Source organism: Petromyzon marinus, chromosome 2 (assembly GCF_048934315.1).
Source record: "Petromyzon marinus isolate PM22_M1 ecotype Great Lakes invasive population chromosome 2, UKy_Petmar_22M1.pri1.0, whole genome shotgun sequence".
Classification (NCBI taxonomy): domain Eukaryota; kingdom Metazoa; phylum Chordata; class Hyperoartia; order Petromyzontiformes; family Petromyzontidae; genus Petromyzon; species Petromyzon marinus.
The window spans coordinates 19,576,256-19,603,840 of record NC_133668.1 but is presented as its reverse complement, the minus strand read 5'-3'; the positions used below and the strand labels follow the sequence as shown (position 1 = coordinate 19,603,840).

Genomic DNA, 27,585 nt, shown 5'->3' with positions numbered 1-27,585 from the left:
GCCAATGTCGAGGCCTGCTGGTCACGAAAGGGCTTTAGGAGAGAGTTTGTACAGTTTTGCTATTCCTCTATTGAAGAGTTGTCACTGTTCATACCAGAAACGTCCATCTACGTTGTGTTTGTGCAACAAACACAACGTAGATTTAAGTTAAAAAAATATATGCTGCTGAGAACATGCGTGCAAAGCCTATTCTCGATGTTCACATTTAAAAAGGCTCAGATTTTTGTTCAGAACAAGTCCTCGTATAAAACGTTGCTTCGAGCGTGTTAAAAGTTACGTTTTAACACTTGGCCACAAACACAGAGGCAATGTGAGAAATGGGCAGCTTGTGATTCCACTGTGCGCTTGCACCGCAGAAGTATTATGATCCCCATCAAGTGTCACGCGCACCAATTTGCGGGAAAATAACAAAAATGAAAATGAGGTGGTAGACAAGGACAGGGAGGTGCCTAAGGGTTAAAAAAAAATCAATCAATGGGTCCCATCGTTATTCCGAGCACAGTTGGATAATGGTAGCCTGTGCCCCCTTTCAGCACGGCAAATTACCCTGTAAAGAGGGCGTCAACAATGATCGCACGGCCATGCCTTTGTAATGGCCATGGAATGATTTAGCGCTCACTGTACAACCGGCTTGTGCATTACTGTGAAAGAGTTGCACAGGTCATTTGAACGAATGTCACCTTTGAAAATAATGTATAAAATAACTATTTTTAGAAGCAATAGGTTTGAGTTAAAGCAAAGCAGTTATCTGGGAAAACAGTAGCAGGTGGTCATCTATGTGTTCTGCAGGGAGAGTGAAAGTACATAGCAAGTTTAGCATTATAATTTCTGAAATGCACCTTTTTTTTAAACGATATAAACTGCGTATAGTCATCCTAATCATCACTGGCTACGGTCAATCCACTGGTGGATGAAGGCCTCTCCGCCAAGCCATCACCATCTCTCACGATCTTGCGATGTAACAATCCACCTAGCACCAGCACATTAACCTATTTCATCACTCCATTTTCTCAGCGGACATCCTCTTGGACACGTTACAATCCTTGGCTGCCGCTCCATGATAATTGTTACCCATAGGCCATTGTCCCGTTTTTATGCAAAGTGTCCTGGCCAAGCCCACTACTTTTCCACATAATCTGTACGATCTAAATAACTTGGGTATGTGCCATAACGCACACGTTCCTCTTTCAGTTTTCCAATGTAATTACAAGAATGTATCCCTCTCCATGGTTCTTTGCGCATTTTTCACTTTGTTGTATCCATTTTTTGTATTAATGTCCATGTGCCTGAACATTGTCATAGGCAGTAGTACACACTGATTAGTAACCTTATTCTTTAGGAGCATTGCTATGTTACTTTCCATGAGCAAATTCAGCTTCCAGAGCGCTCCAACTTGCTCTCGTCCGTCTCTTCATTTCATAATTTTGATTCTGGTCCAGCTTTAATAACTATCCTTGGTACACATTCTGCTGTTTTTAAATTTTCAAAGATTGTGTGATGTACATCATTTGACCTCCTTTGCCAGTTCCAAAATGTAATATTAGGGTTTTTCCACTTTTTTCTGGCAACAAAACTGAAACCTTTTTACAAGGATTCATGTCTGCATTAACCACAATACCTGCAGTCAAAATTCAAACAAAAAAATACTATGATAATATATGCATTGTCCTTGAAACTGATTGGTCCACACCAAGGGACGGCTTTCTTTTGAACCTCGACCCAATTGGTGCACCAAACAGCACCTTGGTGTGGACCAATCAGTTTCAAGGACAATGCATATATTATCAGTGTGTTTCTTATTCTTAGCTCTTTCGGTAAAGTCACGTTGAAGGGAAACAATAAAATAATAAAATATATATAAAACAATAAAAATTCTCACGACGTTTCGACCATAACACAAACGGTCGTCATCAGGTCGAAACGTCGTGAGAATTTTTATTGTTTCATATATATTTTATTATTTTATTGTTTCCCTTCAACGTGACTTTACCGAAAGAGCTAATAATATTAATTACTGCAGTCACGAAAGCTTTAAATCAAAATTTAGTATGTTTCTTGTTTGCATTTTGACTGCAGGTATTGTGGTTAATGCGGACATGAATCCTTGCAAATAAGGTTTCAGTTTTGTTGCCAGAAAAAAGGGGAAAAACCCTGTTATTAGATTGTGTGATGGTTAATGATTCTCCATTGATATGCATTTGTTCTCCAATCAAATTTTCAGGAAAATTATTGTCACTGTGAATAACTTTGACAAAAGCACGTCATCTTATCTGATTTTTAACAAGTAAATATAATTTCCTTCAAATAATCTCAGTCTGGCCGTTCCATTTTTGGGATAATTTAGTTGTCTAAATATATTGTTTAATTCAGGCCTTGTTTCATAAAAACTCAGAAGGCTGCATGAATTTCTACCGGGCCGAATGCCTTTCACAGCTTAATGGTTATATAAATGTATTGGTCTTTTCCACAATCTGATTTATCGTTTTGCATGTGGCCGATGGTAGAGGAACATTATACAAAGCCTGCTTGCTCCTGCAGTTATAATTAGTCCCTAATTTGTTTGTTATTCTGTTTCGCTGAATATAGCACTCCCGCAGAAATAATTATGTATACCGTGTGTGTGTGTGCGCGCGCTTCAGTGTAGACTAGCTTTACTACCCGGCTTCGCCCGAGACTTGGATTCTTGTCTTGGATTAATACACGGCCTACGCAGAGGGTGTGGGGGGGGGGATGCGTGACGTCAGCAGGCACACTGCGTGACGCTGCCGCATGCGGGTGACATCACAGATGTGACGTCACCGCTCACTTTCCGTGCAAAATATATCCATTTTTTCGCACCCCATCCCCCCAAAGACAAAAAGTTTATTTTTATACTTTTTGCACTGTGTACGATCTGGAAGCTACCCACGTGCCAAATTTCAACCTTCGGCTGCGAGACCACCCAGATTTTATGGCCTTCCAAAAATCCACAAAGATGGTACCCCGCTCCGTCCTATCGTCTCCACCATGAACTCACCCACCTACAAACTGGCCCCATTTCTGTCTGAGACCCTACTTCCTTTCACGAACAAGGCCACCTCAGCTGTACTTAACTCAGCTCACTTGGTTTCTCTAATCAAGGAAATCTCACTGTCTCGATGTAGTTTCCCTGGTCACCAAGGTACCTGTACCTGACACCATTGCAATCATTGAAGACTTGGCACAACAAGGACTGAATCCAGATGTACCAACTTTGGTAAGGCACTGCCTTACCAACACTTACTTCACCTGGAATGGTACATTCTACAAACAAAATTAGGGTACCCCTATGGGTTCTCCCTTATCGCCAATGGTAGCAAATGTTTTCCTGGATAAATTTGAGACAGATGCCATCCAGACATCCACCCTACGTCCTTCCTTGTGGAAGAGATACAAGTAGTTGACACGTTCGTCATCTGGCCACATGGCCTCCCAGCACTGAACCAATTTCTCAACCACATCAATTCCATACACCCGTCTATTAAATTCACCATGGAAGTGGAAAAGGATGGCAAGCTACCATTCCTGGATGTTTTGATCGAGAAGAGACCTGATGGCTCGTTGGGACATTCGGTCTACAGGAAAGCCACCCACACGGATCCCTATCTAAAACCTGACTCACCATCCAGCCCAGAAGAATTCCCTCATCAAAACACTACACTATAGAGCCATTGCATCTCCGACCAGCACCACCAAGCCAGTGAGTTGGAGCACGTACACCAAGCCCTCAGGATGAACAGATATTCTGACCGTACAATCCGCAAAGCTGTCACCCCAGCAATGGGGAGACAACCTTCTGAGGATCCAACCAAAACCATCACTTTACCATACATAGCAGGGGTTACCAAAAATATTTCCAAAATCTTTAAAAAACGCAAAATCCAGGTTCGTTTCAACACAGTACACAAAATCCGTGATTTGATCCCATCTGTAAAGGATGTGACTCCTAACATGCAATACCCTGGTGTCTACAAACTGAGTTGTGGTTACGGCAGCAGTTACATTGGGGAAACGAAACGACATGTCTCGGACCGCGTTCATGAACACAAGGCAGATCTGAAAGACGGTAGGACCAATACCTCTGCCATTGCCGATCATTGTTTTAACGCAGACAAAACTTCAACCGAGATGGGTACAAACTGAGCAATCATTTGAAGGACGTTATTAACCAGGTAAAGTTTTAACTGTGATGTTTCCATCCTACCTGCCTATGTCAGCTGTTATTTCCGACTGTGTGTATCTCTCTCTCTCTGTGCCTCTTGGATTGCACTCTCATGTTCACATGTCCTTTGGATTGCACTCTCATACCAGGCAAGTCACCGATGCGGTGGCATACTAAGCTCGTGCATTGATATGCTAATCTCTCACAATACCATAGCCACTTCCACAGCCTCAAGGATACCATCTCTAGCCCCGCCCTCTTACCCAGAGGCTGCACCCATCTCAGGCCTACACAAGACCTTGTTTCAGTAGCTTTCTCTCTCTCACCTGATGACGGTTGCTTGTGTTGCGATCTAAATGTCGTGATCTATTATGATTTTTTCTACCTACGTGACTTTACCGAAAGAACCAAAAAGCATGGATTCCTGCAGTCACGAAAGCTTCAAATCAAGATTTCGAACAGACACACATTCACAAATTTCCCTTTTATATACATATAGATGTACACAAATAGGCACAAACTTTAAAAGCGTCACTACAAATTCACTGGAATATACACACGTGTAATAAGTCCAACTAAGTCACAAACGTTATCTTGGGAGCAACACTATTTATTACAGCAACTCAACACAACATAACGTAAACTACACTCGGGTGTTGAACGCCCATCTAACCACGCTACGGCAAAACTAGACACAGTCCCGCTATCCCGGTCCGGACCACGAGCTGGGTCCCGGACCGCGTGGCTAGAGGCTTCTTCAACCCGACGTGGATCTTCACTCACCAACAGTCAAGAACCCCGAGCCCCACACGGGGCCCCCCGTTATATCAGTCTGGGCCGGAGCTGGCTCCGCCTCTCGCTCCGTCTCTTGCCCCGCCCACCTTTCTGATCTCTCCAGCTCTTTCCCCAAGGCTCCCGAGAGCTCCTCTATACAACGTGACCCCCCAGCGGCCCCCGTCCACTGGTGGCCCCCCACCAATATCATCCGGTCACGTTTCAGCAGGTCACCCAGAGTATCATGCCCCAACGTAACCCTGGCTGGCAGACACTCTCTCTTGCTCCCTCACCAGGAGCCCACACCGCATACTGTACATGGTGCCCTCGCGCTAGCCAGCGCTCACCCAAGCCCCGCGAGGGCTGGTACTGCGCCCAGTAACCGGGCTACACATAATGGCAACATACTATCCGCCGTGGCCTCGCAGGCCCGGCACCACATAGTGACATACCCAGTCACTACACACGTATACAAGTATGTTTACATGCCTATTTTTTATATATATAATTCAAAACACGCATTTTATGACAATGTACAGTTAAAAGGACACAAACATAAGCATGCTCTAAACTCATAATGATAATTACATTGACTTAAAACTTTCGTGACTGCAGGAATTCATATTCTTTGGTTCTTTTGGTAAAGTCACGTAGATAGAAAAAAAACATAACCATAAGATATTTGAACAAACTACGTCAGCAGTGTGGTGTGTGGAGCGGGGTGCAGTGATTTCTTGGCTGCCCTTTGCTGCATTGGCATTGCTGCTGCATTGGCATTGCTGCTGCATTGGCATTAGCTGCTGCATTGGCATTGCTGCTGCATTGGCATTGCTGCCCCAGCCATGCTGCTGGTGCTGCTGATACACTTGGGCTACGCCCATCTCCAAAGCTTTATAAACAGTTTGCCTTTTAGAGGCTAACCCCTTTTCCCGATGACGACCGCGTTGTGTTGCGATCGAAACGTCGCGATATTTTATTCACTTTATTTTTTCTATCTACGTGACTTTACCGAAAGAACCAAAGAAAAATGTTAATTGAGAACATTTGGCATTACCGGCATTATTATCGCGCAAAACGATCTCCAAAGCAATACGTTTCACAGACGCAGTCTACAGGAGCACAGTAGATAGGTATACGGTTAAGCCAAGACATCTAAGGGTGGACAGCAGTATCCTTAAGAAGACGTGTGTTAATTCATTTTCAGACACCTGTCTGGACACTCAAAGCACACAATTTTCACATCCCCACTTGACTGTCAAGGGCGTTACATGGTTGATGAAATTCCCACAAGAAACCTGCGAGTGTGAACGATGCCTGGGGCATTCGCACAGGGGAGCCAAAGAACAGTTGATTACGTGAAGCCTTTTTTACACGAAGTAAGGAAAACTGCTCTAATTATCTCAAATAATATGGCTAAGTATGTAAAATGAGAATCTTTACTGGAAAATATTTGGGGGTAAAAAAAAACTCTCGCATCTTCAAGCAAACATCAGCTCCAAGCCACCCGCTTGTCATGCCAAACAACGTTGCAAGTCACCTGCTCTATGTATCAAGGGCCCTAATGGTGAAGTATGTCAAATGGCAGGCTCGCAATGAATGATGACATCACCAGAGAAGTTCCAATCAGATCTATGCAGAATATTCTAGTCAGAGAAGTAGACAACGTACCGTTCAATGTAAAATCTGGTACGGCCATGGGCTATGAAAACAATTCGTCAGAGAGGGGGCTACCAAAGATCTGGCAGATGTCGAAGATCGTCACCCTTCCAAAGCCATCAAATTACCTACACAGTGCGGCGACCTTCCATCCGATATCACTGCTGTTTGTGTGCTTCAAGGTTCTGGAACGTATCATACTACAGTGCATATCCCCAGAAGTGGAGAAAATCCATGTCAAGCAGGCAGGATATCGACGAGGGTGTAGCACCTGCGACCAAGTCCTGGTCCTGACAACGTTAAGAGAAAAGTTTCCACAAAAACCCACAGAGGTGTGCCGAATGTGTAGCCCTAACAGCTGCCTACAACATGGTCTGGCACAATGGCCTTCCAGTCAAAATCTCCAAAGTATTTTTTAAGCAGGGCAGTCGACACCATTCGGCATTCAGCTACAGCACTGGCAGACAAATCAACCTACTCTTGTGACTTACTTCAGCGAGCCTTTAAAGTTCAGTTTATTAATAGACAGCACACTTTGGTAAATTCCAGCTGCAATAGAGAGCGAGTATGAGAAGCAAACTGCCCTCAAATTGCAAACTGACCATATGGCAAGCACTAACCATTCGTGTCGAGGCTACGCAGCCTCTACAAGGTTCTACACCGTGCTTTACTTTTAAAAATATTTACATATACCACTGATTAATTTCCTCTGTACTCTCTAATCTATAGTAAGACTAGTAATGTCCTCAAAGCGAAATCCTACATTCCTAAAGTAATTTGCCTGCATGTATGCGTGAAACTTTATTTATTATTTATCTCTGTGTGTCCTTGCAAAACTCCACAAACTCCAAACACATTATTGCAATTCTGTCCTCTTCGAGACTTTGTAAACCCTTAATCACCACACTTCAGATTATCCACACTTAATATTCCAGTTCCGCGGTCAACCTGAACTCCTAGAAGTGACAACACTATACGAATTATTGACTTTCCACAGGACTGCTGTGGGTACATCAATGCTTTGTTATTCGATATGTCATATGCAGTGAGGTGAAGTGTGCATAGTCCCACCTCCTCCAAGACATCTCCCGAGTGTAGACGAGTAGGCCAAATACCCTCTGGAGGGGCTCTCTAGAGCTACACTTAGTAGACGCCCTTTCACCAGCAGTGGTGTGAGCAATTGCAGGGCTGAACCTTTGCTTTTTACTGGCCTGCCATTCATACGAAATGTTAACTTCCTGCCAGATTCACTTGTCGGTCATGATTTTTTTGGGGGGGAAAAAAAAATTGGTGAAAATGTTCCAATGTTGATTCGTTCGTTTCTCAATCCGCTTGTCCTGGTGAGGGTCACGGTGGCGGCGTGTTGAGTAGTGGCGGACCAGACCTCTCTTTCCCTGGCCACAGACTCTAGCTTTTCCTGGGCAATTCCCAGGCGTTCCCAGGCCAGCTGAGCGACATAGTCCCACCAGCGTGTCCTGGGCCGGCCCTGGGATCTTCGCCCATGTGCCAATGTCTCCATCTCTAACAAATGGGACAAATAACCAGGATGATGTGTTTCTTAAAGATGTGAACCTGGCTCCATGTCTCTTTCATTGTCTTAAAAAAAACCACAACAGATTTTTTCCTCGTTATTTATTTTATTTCACAACTCTCCATCAAATATTTGTTGCCGTCTCTATCAACGTCATATTGCGGACCATAGACTGGAGAAGGTCACCTCTGCTCTGCCGTTTCTACATTATGAACCAACGTCCTCCTTAACATAGCATGTGTTTTATTTGTTCCGACTCGATCCACTATTTAAATTCAGACGACAAATCTACAATTTACAGGGGGTCTCACCCAGGACCCCCTTACGTCACCGTAAATATTATGGCTCTGCAAATTGCCAAGGGGTCCACAAAAATAAATATGCGTATAATCCCACATCTGTTGGCAGCAAACACTACCCCCGTTTTGCCTTCGGTCTGCCTTTATAGATACAACACTGCTCACTAGTCTGTGTTAGAGCCTGTGAGATATTTATGGTATGAAGAGGCTATCAGTCCAAACAGGTTAAAGAGCCTTTTTACTCGGTTGCATTCAACTTCATTCAAAACTTTCACTGCCAACTGCTTCATAGATTATTATGCTTGTTTACTCAGGAGAGCCTCAACGAGTTTCATGACTTTTTCATGAGGATGAATTTGCTGCAAAACTCCTCTTAGCCATGAATAAATTTTGGATGTGGATAATAGGACAATCGTGATCCCTGGATCAGAACCATTAATCAAATCTCAAGGGCAGTGGGAGGGGAATTGTTGAAGCATATTTAAATACGAGCCTAAATGTAATACTTGTGTAGTGAGTCCAACTGAGTCGCAGACATTAACTTAGGAGCAACACTATTTAACACAACAGCACCAACATAACACAACCTACGCTCGGGTCTCGAATGCCCATCTAGCCACGCTACGGCAGAACTAGACACGGTTTGCTATCCCGGTCCGGACCACGAGCTGGGTCCCGGACCGCGTGGCTAGAGGCTTCTTCTCCCCGACGTGGATCTCCCAACACCAACACTTGAAGAACCCCGAGCTCCTCACGGAGCTCTCGTTAAACGCTCCTGGGCTGGGGCTGGCTCCACCCTTAGCCCCGCCCTTAGCCCCGCCCACCTTCCAGGCTTCTCGAGCTCCTTCTCGAATGTTGCCGAGAGCTCTCCGGGACCACGTGACCACCCCTCAGCCCCCGTACTCCGGTGGCCCCCCTCCAGTATCGTCCGGTCACGTGACAACAGGTCAGCCAGAGTATCATGCCCCAGAGTGACCCTGGCTGGCTGACGCTCGCTCCCTCACTGGGAGCCGGCACCGCACGCTGCTCGCGGTGCCTCCGTGCTAACCAGCGCTCACCCAACCACCGCTAGGGTTGGTACTACATCCCGTAACCCGGGCTGCCTGCAATGACATCACCGTCCGTGACTTCGCAAGTCCCGGCACCACACAGTGACAAGTACAGTCACTACACATGTGTAGAGACATAAAGGGCGTCTCTACGGCGTATATGCCGACTGCAGCTACAAATGGAAATGGTGTGTGCACGTACCTTTCGAGGGAGTCGACGGAGACGTGACGGAGAAGCAGGCCCTGCAGAGCAGGGTCCCGTCCCAGAGAGGGAGAGGGGACGTGCCACCTCAGGGGAGTAAAGGGGACCCGGAAATGGGGGCTCCGGGGGACATATGACGCCGGCTCCGGTTCCGTCTCGAGAGACCGAAGTGTGGGCGTGGCCAGAGGCAGAGGGAGGCCACGCCCGGGAAGTTAAGAGGCACGGGGGCGGAGCGATCGTGCCAGTCTGGCGGTGAGAGCTGACGGCGCAGGACGGGGAATGGTCGGAGAGCGTCGGGCATCGGGGGATAGTTGATAGGTGGGACCCCTGAAGGGGTCTAGAGTAGCCTGAGTGTTGTTAACCCTTAGCCCTGTGAAGTTGTTAATAAATTGTGGTGCCTCCAGACACTGTGTGTGCCTCGTGAGATACACACTACACATGCTTTTACACAGATCAGTCTTCATGTCAGCTCAGAAGTTCAGGTGTCTATGCAGCTAAGTTGGGGGCAGATTTATATGTGAAAAACCTGCATATTTTGTAAAAGTAGGCCAATTGCCACGTGAATACTAAAAACATGTAAGTCAATGGCAATGTAAAACAATACATGTCTATTTATCTCACTCAAAATGTAATAACCACCTTATTCCAAATTAAAAGCATGTTTCAATATGACTGATTAGTCTGCTCTGAAGTTAATGTGTCAATAAACCTCAGTGACACAGAAATTAAAGGACACACAGAAGCAGGTTGGGCATAGTGTAAACCTGCATGTATGCATGTTTTGTACAGCGTCGTGCCCTCCAGATGAAAATTGCTTTAGAAGTATAAATCATTATTCTGTTTTTATCATTATAGTTGTATGTCAAATTAAAAATCTAAATATTTAGTAATTTTCCTATACCAGTGAGTAAATTGATTATATACTGCACACTTGTGCAATAATAATGTTGACTATTTGCCTAATTCTTTAGTACACAAAGCACCCAAAAAGTAAGAATGGATATGCTATTATGAGCCGAAATCTTAGCAGGAGCGGGTTAATTACTCAGACGGTATCCATCGCTATATTTGAGCCAAAAGTAATTGGCAGCAAGAACATTGCCCATTGCCAAAACATTAGCTCATCAATGCTTGTGCACGTCTTCCTTCCTTCTGCAAATGTATCATGTTGGGTGAACCAGTATAAAGGTAACATCTGTGCGAAAGAAACGCATTTAAAACCTATACCGCAAGATGTTATTCCTGTTCTTTTTACAAATAAATCTGAAGGCTACATATTTCGACCGTGTAGCCTATTAGTTACAGGAACCCTATTTCCATTATCCTTGATACCCAATTTAATTAATGAACACTATATCACCGTCCAATCGCTGTTCATGGAAACTGTTAATTAAATAATAATTTCCATACTTGTGTAATGACAGGGTGACACCTGTCGGCCGGGAGTGGTAATTACAGTCATAGCTGCATTACATAATACCTTATTACAAGAGGGGCATTATCTGGGGTAAAGGTGAAAGGCGGAGTCAGTCGAGAAGCTCCGGGAACCAGCTCGAAGGTTCTGGAAAGGGGGCGTGGCCAGAGGTAGAGCTTGGCCCCGCCGAGGCAGACATAAGGGGGTCCCCCGAACCAGAGGTTCGTGGTTGTTGCGGGTCCTGGGTCCTGGCTGCGTCGCGTATCGTCGTCATCTCTTCGTCTCCGACCATGTGGCTGATCTTCTGGAAGACTCTCTCCGTCGCCATTGCTGCGTTAGTCGAACAGCTTGCGTGGCGAAGCCGAAGATGGGGCTACGTGTTGGGTTTTCCCATGTGTAGCTGCGTTACACAATGTATCGCCCAGTATGCTCTACTCGACGTGTCTCAGAAGTCGCTCACTCCACTTGCAACGTACTATTTCTGAGCAATTTAAAGGCAGCACATTTAAACGTCCCTTCTGTGTACTCTGAAAAGGGGGACATTGCCCAGGAAGCTAATATGCTATAAAAAATATATATTTAAGGCAGTGTTAATTTTGGTGGTAGTGAGGTTTTATTGGTCTGTGCGTATACACTACTCATAGCAGTTCCTTACATTTCGGTATATGTCCAATAAAAAGCAATATTTCCTCAAGGAGCAAATGAAAAAAAATTAATATGATTTAATGGGGAAATTAATGATAGTGCAGGTCTGAAGAGATGGACATTTGATTGGGAGCCTTCCAAAATCTGTGTCGTATAGCCAGCAGGGACCCAGATAAAAGTGCTCTGGCTCTTGCTCCCACATACTTTTTTTTTTAATGTAAATGATGGAGATATAATTTCTGCCCAAATGATTAGGGTTACTGCAATTTAAACATCTTTCAAAAAGTCTCATTGGAGTTTTAGAGGTTTAAATGTCAGTCAGGTCAGTAGAGACAGGGCAAGGGGCCATTGTCCTTAATGATTACATTTATAGTTTACTGCCACGTCTTAATAAATTCCATCTTTCTTGCAAGGGCAACGGAACATTGCGAATGAAGCAAGTGAAGCGCGAACATTGGTTTCAGAAATGAATCACTCCACGTCTAAACGAACGCATAGATCAGTGCAACCTTGCCTACATCTGACGGTGCCAACTTTCTGAGCACGCAAGTCCTCCCCCCCTGAAGTGAAAGCGCGGCATTTTGATTGCTTGCCAACATCAGACAACGTAAATTTTGCTTTTCAATTCCGCTCCATGAATGAAATTCTTAACTGTTCATTCTCGTTGCAGTAAAAATGTAAACCACATTTATAGCATAACTTTCGGTGAATTACAACCCAAAGGTGCCTTACAATGCACAATTAAAATACACAAACACCGTATTTCAACATTAATCACAACATGTTTGGCCGCTAGCATTAAAATTCACACAAGGCGAAGCACTCAAAACACCATTCATTATACATTCATCTCACTCGTGCTCAGCTTTTAAATTCCAGAACTCGAAGCCAATTTCGAAAGTAAGAAATGACTGAAAAAACAGGGTTCTTTACTTGTAGATATACAGAGTGCTTCAAAATAAGTTTTCTTTGGGTTGATCAAAATAAACTAATTATGAATCACAATATTGGTTGTGAAAACCTACGTAGACAATTAAAACAAAGAATGTGTTTCTGCTATGTCTGACATGAATCTGAATGATAATTTATGATAAAAAAAGTATTTAAATCTTCACCATGACATGATAACAATCGAGTAACATCACTGTGATGTCACTCCCATACATTTTAATACAGCAATGCAGTGATGTGATGGGAGAGCTATGGGAGCACACCCGACCATAAATATAAAGCTTTCGTGACTGCAGAGATTCATATTCTTGGTTCTTTCGGTAAAGTCACGTAGAAGGGAAACAATAAAATAATAAAATATAAAATTCTCACGACGTTGACTGCAACACAAGCAATCATCATTTGAAAAAAAGTGGCGGGTTTTTTTTATGTTAAAAAACCGCCACTTTTTTCTAATTTTCTTGTTGTGGTTTTCACACCTGATGATGATTGCTTGTGTTGCAGTCGAAACGTCGTGATAATTTTATTGTTTTATATAATAAAGTTGTTTTCATGTTGTATTGGGCAGCCAGAGATACACCACCGAGTTAAGATTAAGCCAATGTGTTTTGGATTTCCGTCTTCCTTTAAGACGACAAAAGAAAATCAATGGCATCAATGGCCAAAGTAAACAAAGGGCATTCAAATTTGATTACAACACCTTTACTATTGATTTCAATGTCATTGTGTTCTTTTCAATGTTAACACTTTTTCTACATCCAGACACTATTAAACATACAGCCACCGTAATAGCCATTGAAATAAGCTCGAAAAAACTCACACCTCTTAGGTTGTGCCACAGAAAATACATTTTGCGGTGGTTCATGGCAAGACAAACGCAGATTGACACGAATGCCAATGGCTGCATGCCAATTACAGTGGCGACAAGAAATGGGGTTGCCCTAGGAGGGGAAAGAAGTCAATATCGTGACACTATCTCGTAGGGGTCCACGTAATCGCAAAACGATAATAGAATTAAGCACAGAGGCACTGATTCAGTGAAGACTATTTGGGCTGAGTCTGTGCCAAGGTCACACAAGCACATCTACAGACAGATAGGGGGTACACACAAAGGAGCACATCTTCATTTATGAATTCGGATGATACCTGCAATTACTATGTATTTTCCTGCAGTAGCAACCCATGGTTATGCTGGTCAGCGAATGTAACCATAGGATGGCAGCAGCTAACAGAGACTTAGAGGCCCTGTGCCCTAATTGTGCCGCTTGGTTGCAATATATTTTCAATAAGCAGAAGTGCTTGCATGCTTGTAACAAAGGAGTGTGATGGAATGCAATAAACAAAAAAACGTTTCACTTAAAAGGTGATAACATTTTAAAAATAAATCACGAATATGCATGGGACATGGAATGCTTTCCAACATGCGTTTGTCCTCGGAAGAATTAATTAGCGATAATAACATCACACGCTCCAAACATCACAATGAGATGTCACTGGGCACTCAACGTGTGACTTTGCTAGATTACATTATTATGTGCCACGTTATTTCAAAATGTAATGATATTTTGATCACGGCTGGCAATTGGAATACTTTTTTGCGCTGATTTTTGTCACCATGCATTTGAAAGCCCTGTGATCAATGTGGCCGGTTTCTACATGGAAACTCTTATAGCTTTATACTTTATATTGGCTGAAATTATACTTTATATTGGCTCCTATTTGAGTTATCATGGGCCAGCCCTTCTTCTCAACCAATCAGATTACATACGAAACTATTTGTCAGACTCTCTTCCGAAATATAACTGATGGAAGCACTGTTTGTCACAAATGAAAATGGAGTTTGAAGTTACATGCTATCCATACGAACAGATGTTAAAGGGAACACATTTATTACATTTTAATAACTTCAAGATTTTGAAACTGAACACGTGTTAGCGAGTTTTTACTTTGCAAAAGAAAACGTCAGTTTAACACGTAGGCTTTCGCGACCAATATTATTCGTAATAAAGGTTTTTGGGTTGGATCGCGTTATTTATGTGTCGTAACCCTCCACCACCCGACACGGCCAATCAGCAAAATAAAGTGTCACGTTGACAAAAGACAATGCGTTAAATGATGACGTCACCCTGCTGCTCTATTTAAGACCGACAGCAAGTGAGGGCTTTACCATTCTGGCGAATTTGCCTATGATGCTGGATGAAATTACCAACGAAACGTCGTAATCAAACTGTAAATGTTGTGGATTCACTCTTCAACACACCGCTGGGCTAAAGAATTGAACTAATTGTCTTTGTCAACGTGACACTTTATTTTGCTCATTGGCCGTGTCGGGTGGTGGAGGGTTATGACACATTTATACATAACGCGATCTAACCCAAAAACCTTTATTATGAAAAGAAAATGTGTCATCCATCTCGATGGTCTTCAATCTATAAAAGGGAAATTTGTGAATGTGTGTCTGTTCAAAATGTTTAGCATAATAATAGGGGTTTTCCCCTTTTTTCTGGCAACAAAACTGAAACCTTTTTACGAGAAATCATGTTTACTGCATTAACCACAATACCTGCAGTCAAAAAAAGGCGCCTTTTGGTGTCATCTGGTCGAGCACCAATTGGGTCGAGGCTCAAAAGAAAGCTGTCCCTTGGTGTGGACCAATCGGTTTCAAGGACAATGCATATATTATCATAGTATGTTTTTTGTTTGCATTTTGACTGAAGATAGTTGAATTCGTCCCAAACGCCTCTCAAAGTGTCTTCTTCAACTGAAGTCACCGCTGCCGTGATTCTGTTTTTAAGGTCATCCAGATTAGTCGCTAATGGTGGCACAAAACCACGGTCTTTGACGTATCCCCACAAGAAAAAGTCGCAGGGTGTGGTGATGTCTGGGGATCTTGGGGGCCAAGAGTGTAGCGCCAAGTCTTGGGGTCCCATGCGACCTATCCAACGTTGAGGCGGTGTTGTCTTGCGAATGACTGACGCTCAGGGCTGTCTGTGCGCTGGGAAAGGCATCTAGCGGTAATCATTTGAAACTCCATGCCTCGCCCTTTCAAGTGGTAAGAGTTTAATTCATGGGCGGTTCGTGGTTGCAGAGATATCGCGATTTAAAATCGGGTCTATTTTTTTTAAACACCCTGTATATTAAAAGTTCTGCATATAATGGGGATTTTTGGTCTGGACCCCAAAAAATGGGGAAAGTGTAAATAATTGAAAATCGTACTCATGAAGTTCAAAAGTTCAACAGCGTGAAGAGTAGAGGCCGACCGAAATTCGGTTTCGGCGCCGAAAGTTGGCAAATGGCCTCTTTCGGCATAGTTTCGGTTTCGGCCGAAAGTCAATTTTTAACTTTCGGTCTGGTTTCGGTTTCGGCCGAAACTGATATTGACTTTTGGTCGTCATTCGTCAACCGAAGATCTATTTTTAGAATATAACGGTAGTGCTACGTCTATTACTTTGCCTATCAGCCGCTAGGCAACCCTATGCGATAGGCTGCAAACACACACACACGTACACACAAACACACACACGTCAGCAGCAGCAGCTTGGGAGCGAGGTTACAGCCGCAACCATGGTCTGCTAATGTAGATACGACCGGTCAACAGACGGCAGCCTGTCTGGCTGAATGCGGAAAAAACGTTGTTTCTTCACTACAACATTCGTTTGTTTGGATATAATTACTAAGCAACACCAAAATATTTGATATTTAGCGACTCTCACTGCAGGCTCTGAATGATTAGTTCTAGATTTATTTTTAATTCAAGTAGCATTGCATCATGACATATTTCATGAATCTTGTTTTCGTTAACTTCGGTTATATACCTTTCGGTTTCGGACTCGGCCGAAAGTGTAGTTCAACTTTCGGCTTCAGCTTCGGTTTCGGCCCAAAGTGAAGTTAAACTTTAGGCTTCGGTTTCGGCCGAAAGTCAATTTGTAACTATCGGTTTGGTTTCGGCTTTGGCTGAAACCAGAAATTAAGTTTCGGTCGGCCTCTAGTGAAGAGCAATTTTGATTTGTGAGTTGTCTCCATGCAGCGTAGATATGTCATTTAGCAGGCAATGCCACTGTGGTGCAGAGTAACTATTGTAGCATTGGATTGTGTGGTCCTACGATTCTCTTGTGATTTTCGGCAGTGTTTTATCCTTTGTTTTAGTATTTTTGTAACATAATAGGCAATATAACTAACATTACAAGCTGTAAAGCGGTTTCCTACCACACCCCTGAATTAGCCAGGCATTTTGAGAACACACCATGTAACACAGTTTAAACATGTCTTCCAGTTGGCAGATGATAAGACGAGCTAGTGAATTTAAAGTAACTGAGGTACAAGATAATCTTCGTAAGTAATACTATGAAACAATAAGTTTAATGTTATGGTAATGCGTGACTGTGCGACCGCGGGGGAGCGGGAATTGATTTTTCATGTGCCTCACGCAAAACAGGCCAGTTTTTCTGTCGCTAATGAACACGGGGGCCCCACGTGGCATTACGCCCTGGGCCTCCAGGAACCACTGGGCAGCCCTGCATGCCTGGATGCTCAACCACTCATTAAGTGAATTAGGAAAACATCCCAATGCAGCACTTTCCCGCAAGTGTAACATTATTAACATTGGACAAATTAAGGACGCGATTGTTGTAAGCCAGCGATATGAAGGCTTATCACAAAATAAAAGTCACAATGCATTTTAGATGCAACGTTTGAGAGGAACAAGGTGCCTATAACTGGTAGTACTCATTCCTCTGCACTCATCGTTGAGTGGTATCCCCTCCTTGGCATACATTATCGAGGCATGTTCGTTTCTGTTGACAATCACCGTTTCTTGCACAAAAAAAATACTTGAATAACTATGACATGGGAAGAGTTATCCATCGTCATCAGCAGCAGCCATGATCTATCTACTGCTGGATGAAGTCGGCACCTTCCCTAAGTCTCACTAAATTCAACAAAACATGCATTTCCTGCACATGAGCCAATCTCATGGCTTCATCTCTCCTCGGTGGTCATCCTCGTGGGATGCGTTCCCTCATTTTTGCTGCCACTTCATCATCAGTCTCGACCAATGGCTACCAAACTATCTGCCATGCACTGACAATGTCGATTGAAAAGCTAAATGGTACTGTGCTGCAATTTATATAAAGATTCTGAGTTAAAACATTGGCCAAGGGTCGAATCAGGCTATGATCCCTCTGGAGCAAGGCAAAAATGAGATCCACTCTGGAAAATTAATAAAAAAATATTCCATGATCATAGCAATATGCAATATACACCACTGGCTCAGGACAACCATTAAGAGATAAATGCTGCCTCATTCATGTACATGTTAAACATATACAGTAAAATAACAACTATCATTAACAAATCAATAGCTTTGCAAAGCTCAATGCAATTACAGTCACATTAACCTGAGATTTACTGTAACAAATTCCAAACATTTAGTCCCGAATCAATGATGCAATGTGCACAATCACCACGGTTTGAACACCGTGACTAAGCCACAATGTCTATTGTGGCTCATTGCAGACATTAGCGAAAGAAGCCATTGTCTGCCATGAAATTAGTTTCTTAGTTAATACAAAAACATTATTATTGGAAAGGTTTTTTGCACAAGCCAAGCCAAAGTGTTTCCGTGCTCAAAACAGTGCTTGCCAGCACTTATCTACCGATGTAAGTCTTAGGCCAAGTGTAAATTCCACAGTCCTATGTTTGTGAGCAGGATATCCATGACAACCACTGTTTGCCTATGCAGAAGTTATGACTTATTTAGCACTTGTCAGCTATGAAAAGTACACCGTCTTGGAATACAGGCAACGGCATTTATTTAGCAAGTGCTCCAAACTGCAGACAGCTTCAGGAGAAAAGAAAAAAAACATGTTCGTGTTTTGTTTTACGGTAACTATTTAAATAGTTTTAATCCAATTTGACCATTATGTATAAATGTATAATTATCGTCATTACTAAGATAATTACACTAATTGCCAGGAAATACTTGTTTATATAGAGAAACAAGATTCATAGTTTCAATCTCATTAAGGCAATTATTTACGTAATTGACATTTAAAATACTCTTTGGTTCTTTCGGTAAAGTCACGTAGGTATAAAATAAAATTAATCACGACGTTTCGATCGCAACACAAGCGTCCGTCATCAGGTGGAACAGATGCAGCAGGAGAACTGCTGACATAGGAGAAAGAGCTGCTGCAACAAGAGTTTATAGAGGATTTTGGTGGAAGGACGTAGGGTGGATTGTCTGGATGGCATCTGTCTCAAATTTCTCCATGAAAACATTCGCTAACCACTGGCGATAAAGGAGAAACCATTGAGGTACCCTCATTTTGTTTGTAGAATGTACCATTCCAGGTGAAGCATGTGTCGGTAAGGCAGTGCCTTACCAGATTGACATTTAAAAGCTCATGTGTGTAAAATTGATAGAGTAGCTGGTTCATAGAACAGAGTGAATGGACAATTGAATGCAATCATACTTGAGGTTTGTCCAGCATGGAAACAGGAGGCCGAACATACCTCTGGCGCTCCCCCTAGTGCAGACCCTTCTGCCAGCAGCGGCATGAGCAAGCAGTTGTAGGCCTACACCTTCACCTTACTTTAAAAGACATCTGGTTGATATTAACAAACATTTAATAAGTATGGAAGCATTTCATTGCAAAAAAATAAAACTGGGAATGTATGTGGAATTCCTGCAACAAAAACAAATCCTCGTGCAAATCTTTCAAGGATCCATTGAAGCAGAGGACGGTCTTTAACAACGACATAACACACAATACAGCAGATAGCATAAGACAATCAAAAATACTCCACAGGATATTTCAGTTAATAAAAAAACTCAATGTGTGTAGGTAGTCTTTAAAGTATGATGGCTTTTCTATTTGCATTGGTTGCTACAATGTTGAGACGCACTGGTCTCTGCATGTGGGATACAAGTCCTGCCAGCTTCTGGACAATAATGATTTATACAAGCTCAAACCCATCTGTGAAATGTGACGGTGGAAAACCAAATGCTTAAGTCCTTTCCTCCCTATGGTATACTATGTCTAGGCTACTCCTTCCACAAACTGATACCATGATATCAGGTTCCTCGTTATTTCACGTGATGGCATTTTTTTATGAAAGAGATGCATTTTTGAAATGTCATGCAATGCGCCCACCCAGTCCTGTGATACGTCCACACACTTTACGAATGAATGGACAATTACAATTTCCAGAAAATAAATCTCAATTGGCTATAAACTCCATGAATTCAACGTTAAGCATGTCATCTACTGAGAACCACTGAGCCGCAATTGATCCCGTAATCCATAGCATGGTTTTACCTATTACTACTGTCTGTTTGTGTGTAACGCACGTGACATCACTCTAGATGGCGCACCCCCCCCCCCCCATCATCAATATTCATGAGCGGGTAAATTTTTACACTCACACAGAAGGTCGAGCGGAAATATTGTTTTTTTCGCAAATTCGCTTTAAGTTTCACGTTTCTTTATTGAAAGTGAATCTAATAAACAATTCTACGCAGCAACAAAGTGGATTTGGTGTCTTTATTTCTTCAGCACTTGAGACAAAAGGGAAGTCTAATTTATGCTTCTACATTATGGTAAAATATACATTTCTCGTTGATTTTCCAGATGTTGTATCGATTTCCAATTAAATTCAACCTCAGCGACCGAAAGCAGAAGAGAATAAAGGTTCAGAGCAGTGAATTTGAACAAATTGAAGGTCAGTTATATACAGTGCTACAGTGACATGAAGTGAGGTGTTTTATGACGTAGTTTTGTGCAAGAATCACTGCCATTAATACAGTGCTACAGTGAAAAGCAATGAAGTGTTTGATGACATACTTTCGTGCAAGATTCACTGCAATTAAATTTACACAAGATAAAATTATACTCTGCTCAATTTTTTCCTAAATATTACAGCTTCCATCCTAGGAAGGGCAAAAGGCTAGTTATCCATAATTTATTAAAGCTTTTTCATTTATTTGGTATAGCCCTGTGAGCCATTCGGCTCTTGAATCGGGTGCAACCGCAACAAACAAAAAACAAAAACAAGAAAACATCTACAAGTGACTACGCGCAAACAAAATAATCCTTGAAAAAACATCAAAATATTCCTGATATAGCACCGTACACCAACGCTGTGTGCAAAAATCCCAGTGGGATGCAAGTCAAACAACAACAAGACAACTTAAATTAAAACCATCAGTCTAACTACGTACTACAACAAACAAACATGGCCAAACCAAATGAGTTTTCGAAATCACCAAAATAAAGCCATAAAAGCAATGTAACAGTGATCATAGGAACTGTGACCGAAATGTCACAATAAACGACATAAACAACATGTACCACCAAACCCTGTAGCCATAGCTGGCTGCATGAGTCACTCCACAACAGCAGGAGCATCAGTAGGACTATCAAAAATTTTCAATGGACCTTTAAAGATTAGCACACTAAATCAAAACACAAGATCATACTTTACAGCGGTCATCTGGAGCAAAACATTTGATTTTAGGCCACTGAATAGCAGTGGCAGCTAGGGGTGTACAACTCCTCTAGAGCAGTTTTGAGTGAAGATCTCATAGGTTGTGATTCAAGTTGTAGTTTATTGGCAATAGCATTCCAGACCCTGGGGGCATCAATGGCAAAGGCCCTTCCTCCAGTATTTGTACGGCAAAAAGGAATGTGAAGCTGGTAAATGAGCCAAGACCTTGGGTCACATTTGTTCTTCGAAACAGAGAGGAGATCCAGCAGGTAGTCTGTACATTTTTTTGTAAGTACATCGTGAATAAATAAGATCTGGTGCACAAGCCATCGAACATTAATAGATGTTAAGTTTGCCCCAATGTAGAGATCACAGTGGTGAGTCCTATATGGGCAGCTCAATGGCAACCTTAAGGCCGAGTGATAAATTGAGTCAAGCTTCTTCAGTACAGTACTGGGGGCTGATTTATATACGATGTCACAGTAATAAAAGACTAAATTGGAATAACAGGATAATTGATAACAGGATAGTCTTATTATTTATTTTTTTATTTTGACTAACAGTATAATTCAGTAATTTAACATTGGCATCTACAATTTACATTGGAGGTCGTGTGTTCAATCTCGACCTTTGACGGCCTGCACATTTGGAGTTTGCACGTTCTTTCCGTGGTCGCATGGAATTTTCTCCAGATCCTCCGGTTTTTCCCTCCACATTTAAAACACGCGTTTCGAGTATTTGGCTGCATTAGCATTGCCATGTGACAAGCCACTTCGTTGAGCTGTCATTTAACAAAAGAGCTATATAGCTAAGTGGGCCTTACCTCGTATGGAGTTTAGGTAAAGAGTTAGGGTTAAATATTTCGTGTAATAATATACTCCCCCTCATCTTCACGGTGGTCACGTGACAAGTGTGCAATGCTGTGTTTGTAACACATTACACTTTTCACAAACTTTATATTGAAGGTGTTGGGTCAAGATTAGGACTGATGCGCTTAAAACTTTCCAAAATGCATTCGAAAATCCGATGTCTGCAATGCCCAAAACAATTGGGAACTTTGTTTCAAGAGCTTGCTTTGACTATGTACACTGCCTACACTCGCCAACCGTTGATAGAAAATAGATACAGCAATAACTTCTCCTTGCTGTAAATATTTGATATAAAATGTCCCACATGAGGGGGTGAAACAAAACAAATTTATAGACGAGCTAAAATATATAATCTGTAAAATTGTTAAATCTAGAACAACGTCCCCTGTCCATCTAAAGTAGCAAAAAAATCTGCTATATGCAGGAAGAAAATATTGTTTGGTCAAACAAGATCAGGTCAGAACGCATTTGCTGATGGCCCATGTATATTAAGCTTATGGTTAGTGGATTATATACATTTCTGAACATCCCAATTTTTTTTCTGCAATAATAATAATCTTATGAGTAAAGACGTTGCATAAAGTTAGGCGAGAGACCATTGAGAAATGGATTTTACAAGAGAGCCCTGGAAATAACTGTTCATCAAAAAACTGCAGTCATGAAGCTAATGTAAAACAGGCTCATCCACGTAGCTCAGTTCATCAGTTTCCCCACATAACAAAAATATGCACACCATTTTGTTGAATAACGTACTATATTAACAATATTATTTGGGTCTTTCGGTAAAGCCACGTAAATAGATACAAATAATCAAAATAACAACAATATGACGACGTTTCGATCACAACACAAGCAAATATTAACAATGCTCACAATAATCCTACAATCGTCCTTCCTAAATAAACCAATTCACCATCCTCAAAATAAAGTCTGGACTATATGGTATGATACCGACTATACCACCTCTGGCCATTGCAATGTCATGAGGATTATCAAAATGGGAAAACATGTTATTCCTCACTGTAATTAGTATCTGGTAGAGAAGACATGTCAATCATTTAATTCATCTGATTAGTAGCAGCCTTCTAAAACATGTGGGCTAACTCAATGAATAATCTTAGTTTGGGAGAAGACAAATTTTGTAACCATGATTCTTATTCAATAGTCAATGTCATAACAATTCACACATTGAACACCATGGCTCTGTCTACCTCGGATTAGCATGGTTGGTAATTAGCTTGTGACCAGTCACAAGCTAATCCCTCAGCTATTGATATGTAAACCCCTTTGTCAAGGTGCCTCACTTCTCCCAACCAGCTTAAAAAGTCGCTACGAATCTTAACATCGTTCATTGAAGCTCTGTCCGTCCCGACAGTTCTGTACCTTTCACCTGAAGACGGCCGCTTGCGTTGTGGCTGAAACGTCGTGAGAAGTTCATTGTGTTATTTTATTATTTTATTCTCATTCTACGTGACTTTACCGAAAGAGCCAAAGAAAATGTTGGGTTTGTTTAATTAATCACCAGCTTCACCCTTCGCTGTTCATACCTACTATATTCATCACAATCCAATCAATACCTTAGGATGGCTTTTATGCACCAAGTTTCACAGTGTGCTATTAGTTTAACAAACCATGCTATGCAGTATAGCTACAAATTTAGGTATGTACCTGAATTTGATTGAAAGGCATTGGACAGACTACTTTTCAGTGTGTGTAATTTGCTTTATTTTACATTTCAAGCGATTCTAACAATATTGATCGTCATGACATTACATAAGTTTTGCAATGTTAACTTTTAATCGGCACAATAGTAAAAGAGCTGAAAATACAAATCTTGACCAATCATGAGAACAAATTGAGTTGTAAAAAACGTTACATTATGGGCCACAGGAGGACAGCCCTAATGTTTGAAACCATAGAGAGCAAAACAGCATTTCGCTTCAAACCATGGCTTTGCAACTATATTCAAAATAGCTGCCTAATTGGTAAGTCGTCACTGCCGTATGATGAATGCACTAACAGACTGAGGGAGTGATTGAAAGTTGTTCGAGAAGACAACACGGACCCACATAAACATCTTGCACAAGCTGTCTGTATCCATTGCATTCAAATCAATTTTCCTGACGCCTGGTAAAGTACGGGGCAACTTACCGGTCATTACAATGCCAAGGTTGTGTGTGAGCAGGCTTATATACACTGTACTCAGGCAGTCACCAAAGCACACACAATATACAACTGCAGTCATGCAATTACTCCGACCTCAAAATTCACAGAGCACTCACAAAGGCGCAGACATACACACACGTGAAGCTTCACGAGCACGCCAACTGCCTTTCTCGAGCGGATCATTCGGAGTCCCACTATAAGCTCAACGTGAGGTTTTATAGCACCAAAAGTAAATATAATGTAAGGCATTCAGCGCAGCCTTGAGGTGTACTTGACAGCCACATTGCTCATGCACAGTGCTCTCTAATCACCCCCATTGGATCTCGTTCCCAAACTGGCACTTTTGTCAAAGGTATGAATTACCTGCAATTTGTCAGCATCATTATGAAGATGACGTTTAACTTTCATAATCTAGCTCTGCCCAAAGAGCTGCAGTAACCATTATGGAAATATTGTATATTAATTAGAGAGTATGGGTTAGTAATTGTTGTTTTAATACTTTCCAGCTCGGATTGAAATAATTTGCTTTGTTGTCCATCTGTAGAGAGGTCATGTAGAGATGACCCAATGTGAACAAGACTTTGCAATTTTTGTAAAAAAAACTAAATTGTTGCTAGAAGGGACTTATTCGATTTAAAACTGCCCAATTTGATCAAAGAGTTTTCCAAAACGCAGTGAAGAAAAAAAAGCTCTAAATAGTAGCGCCTTTTCACCAAGGCGATGTCAGATGCCATGCCTCCGAACAATGTCACACACAATGATGTCACGGTGCGACGCCATCTCACGTCGGCCCATCATACCGCCATGTAACGTCATCTCATACGGCCTGGAAGATATCGCGAGTCATCATCACAAAAGCCATGATCAATCCACTGCTGGACCAAGGTCACGCCAAGCCGACGACATTACCCACGGTCCTGTGGAATAAGTCCAGCCTGCACGAGCTGATTTCATTGCTCCATCTCCATGGTGGACATTCTGCTGGGTGAATTCCCTCCTTTGGCTGCCGCCACTAATCAACATTCTTAACCAACGGCCATCATCCCCTTCCAGCACAGTGCCCCTGGCCAAACCCACTTGCTTACTTTTCTCAACAGTCAATATAATAAATTTAACCTGCTTGTGTTCTATAGCCCACGTCATTCCAAGTATGCTTCTCCTCTTTTTGAAGACGTTACCAGAATTGGTGAACAGCATAAGGAAACAGTAAAATGGCTACCTAAGTTAGCCAGGTGTGGTGGCGCATCTCTCCTTAATGCGATGTCTTGGATGGGGTGTACTGGTGCTCGAGACACCCACCTACAGGAAGAAAATGTGCCTGCAGGAGGTAGTACAGCCAGTTTGTTGCTGATCACTCTCGATGTATTTGTAATTTAGATTCTCCCATCATTCATGTATGTTTTCTCTCGGTTCTCTGGTTTCCACCTTCGTGTAACCCATACGAACGACGACATTTTGCAAGTCTTGAAAATTAGGCAATTCTGAGTAAAAGGGCTTCAGTTAAAGTTAGTTGTGATCCACTCTATGGCAGTCTTGTCCTTCGTGATGCAAAGTTGCAAGTGCATTCTTATCATCTTGCAGCCCAAAGTCCCACAAATTTAAATACACGTGTGATTTAAAAGAATACCATATTTGCCCCAATGGACTGGATTGTGCAATGCACCGTCCACCAACGTAACCTGGGAGCAAGCCTAGGCCCCCAAGTGTTCACCGACCTGGACTATGCAGACGATGTTGCCCTGCTGGCTGAGATGCTCGAGGTGCTACGCCTTGCACTGGAGATCATGCAAATTGAAACTTGAAAATTTGGCCTGGGCAAAAACCAAAATACAGACCACTTTTGAGCAGCCACATGCTCTGAACCAAGCGCAAACAGCACGCAACAATGCTCAAGTGGTAAAATCGTTCACCTAACTCGGCGCAACCAGTGTGAAAAACTGCACGACAGATACATCTGGCGCTCCAGGATTACACTGGCAACAAACATCTGCCTCAACAAAGCATGCATCCTCCACCGTACTGGTGTACGGCTCAGAGACGTGGTCAATGACAGCGTATCTGCGTAGGAAACCGGACGCAATCGACCAGCGGTGTCTGTGACGGATACTCGGCATCGACTTCGGCGAGTGCATCACCGACGCCGAGGTCCATCACCTTCTCTCCCTTTGGACCGATGTTGCCCGGGGCGGACGCCACAGCCGATCGCACCAGAGCCATGTGCACCATCATCATCAACAGCGGCGCTATACCACGGGACTGGAGCCGACATCGGAAGAGACGATGGTTGATGTGGATGTATGCCACTGTTGAGGCTGACGTCAAACACCACGGTCTTGGACTGCTCTCAGTGGGGGCGCGCTCAGGATGGGGTTGCCTTGCGGTGTCTCGTGGGGACCGCGACGCGCTCCGGACAGGAGCAAGCGACTGATGACGATATTTGCAAAATGTAGACCAGTCTTGAAAAAAAAACTTGTAAACATTCATGACACCATTATGATTGATCACTAAGCAATGCTACTCATGCAGTATACAAAAGTAAATAAGATACACTTCATAGGGGTGGCTACATGGTCAGTAAGAATGGAATGACTGTTTCGTTCATAAATTTAATTTACAACCAAGTGAGAGCCCAATGAATAAAATCTCCTTTGAAGGGGAGACATGGGGATACATTAAAAATGAATTAATACGTGTACAGTCAGTGGGTTGCCATTAAAATGGTAGGATAAATTATTCAACTTATTCAAAGTAAAATTGCCCTGTTTTTATTGAAATAGGTTGAGCAACTCGTTTTTCTGTCTCAGCGACTATTAGTATCGTGTACTGTGATTGATGCCTTATTTTTCAACGGTTTGATTTAACTTGAAAGCTGTGTCTTGGTCAAATCTTGTAATCTACATTTCGTCCACTTCCCGTTGTCCAATCAATCCCTAATTTCGCACACGTACTCAGATCCGGTGACAATGCATGCCTGTATCAAAATCCTTATCAATTAAGCAATTAATTGGCTCCTTTAAAGCAATTAACATTTCGTATGGACGCCTTATTATTTATATATATAAAGATTTGTGTAAGTCAAAAACGCCGCGGTCCCTACACTCTCGAATCGTCTCGCCCAAGAAGCAGGCACCACTTGTCTGAGGCAGGTTCATTTCTAAAATAATCAATTAAATCAGGCAAGCATTGATGTGGCAGCAGGAGTGGCATCATTGATGTACTTCTCGACGGTGATTTAAACGAAATTGTGAAAAAAATTCAACTTCATTCCTCTGTTTGTATGTCGTCGTCAAATCTTGTAATCAAAATGTCGTCCTGTTCCCCTTTTCCAATCGAGTTATGAAACTTCATTCCTCTGTATGCCG

General features: G+C 42.4%; 1 protein-coding gene across 3 annotated transcripts in view; it reads right to left on the bottom strand.

The window, feature by feature from the left end:
• MYG1 (MYG1 exonuclease) overlaps positions 1-27,585 on the bottom strand; it is a 118,571-nt gene that overhangs the window by 64,118 nt on the left and 26,868 nt on the right. Inside the window, exon 5 of one of the 3 annotated variants that reach the window (XM_032959833.2) lies at positions 2,512-26,647. The exons of the other annotated variants lie outside the window; for them this stretch is intronic. Within the exon in view, the coding sequence (XP_032815724.2) occupies positions 26,267-26,647 (381 nt within the window). The 3' untranslated portion in view covers positions 2,512-26,266. Of the gene's footprint in view, positions 1-2,511; positions 26,648-27,585 lie in introns of those variants that run through there. 3 annotated transcript variants of the gene reach the window in all.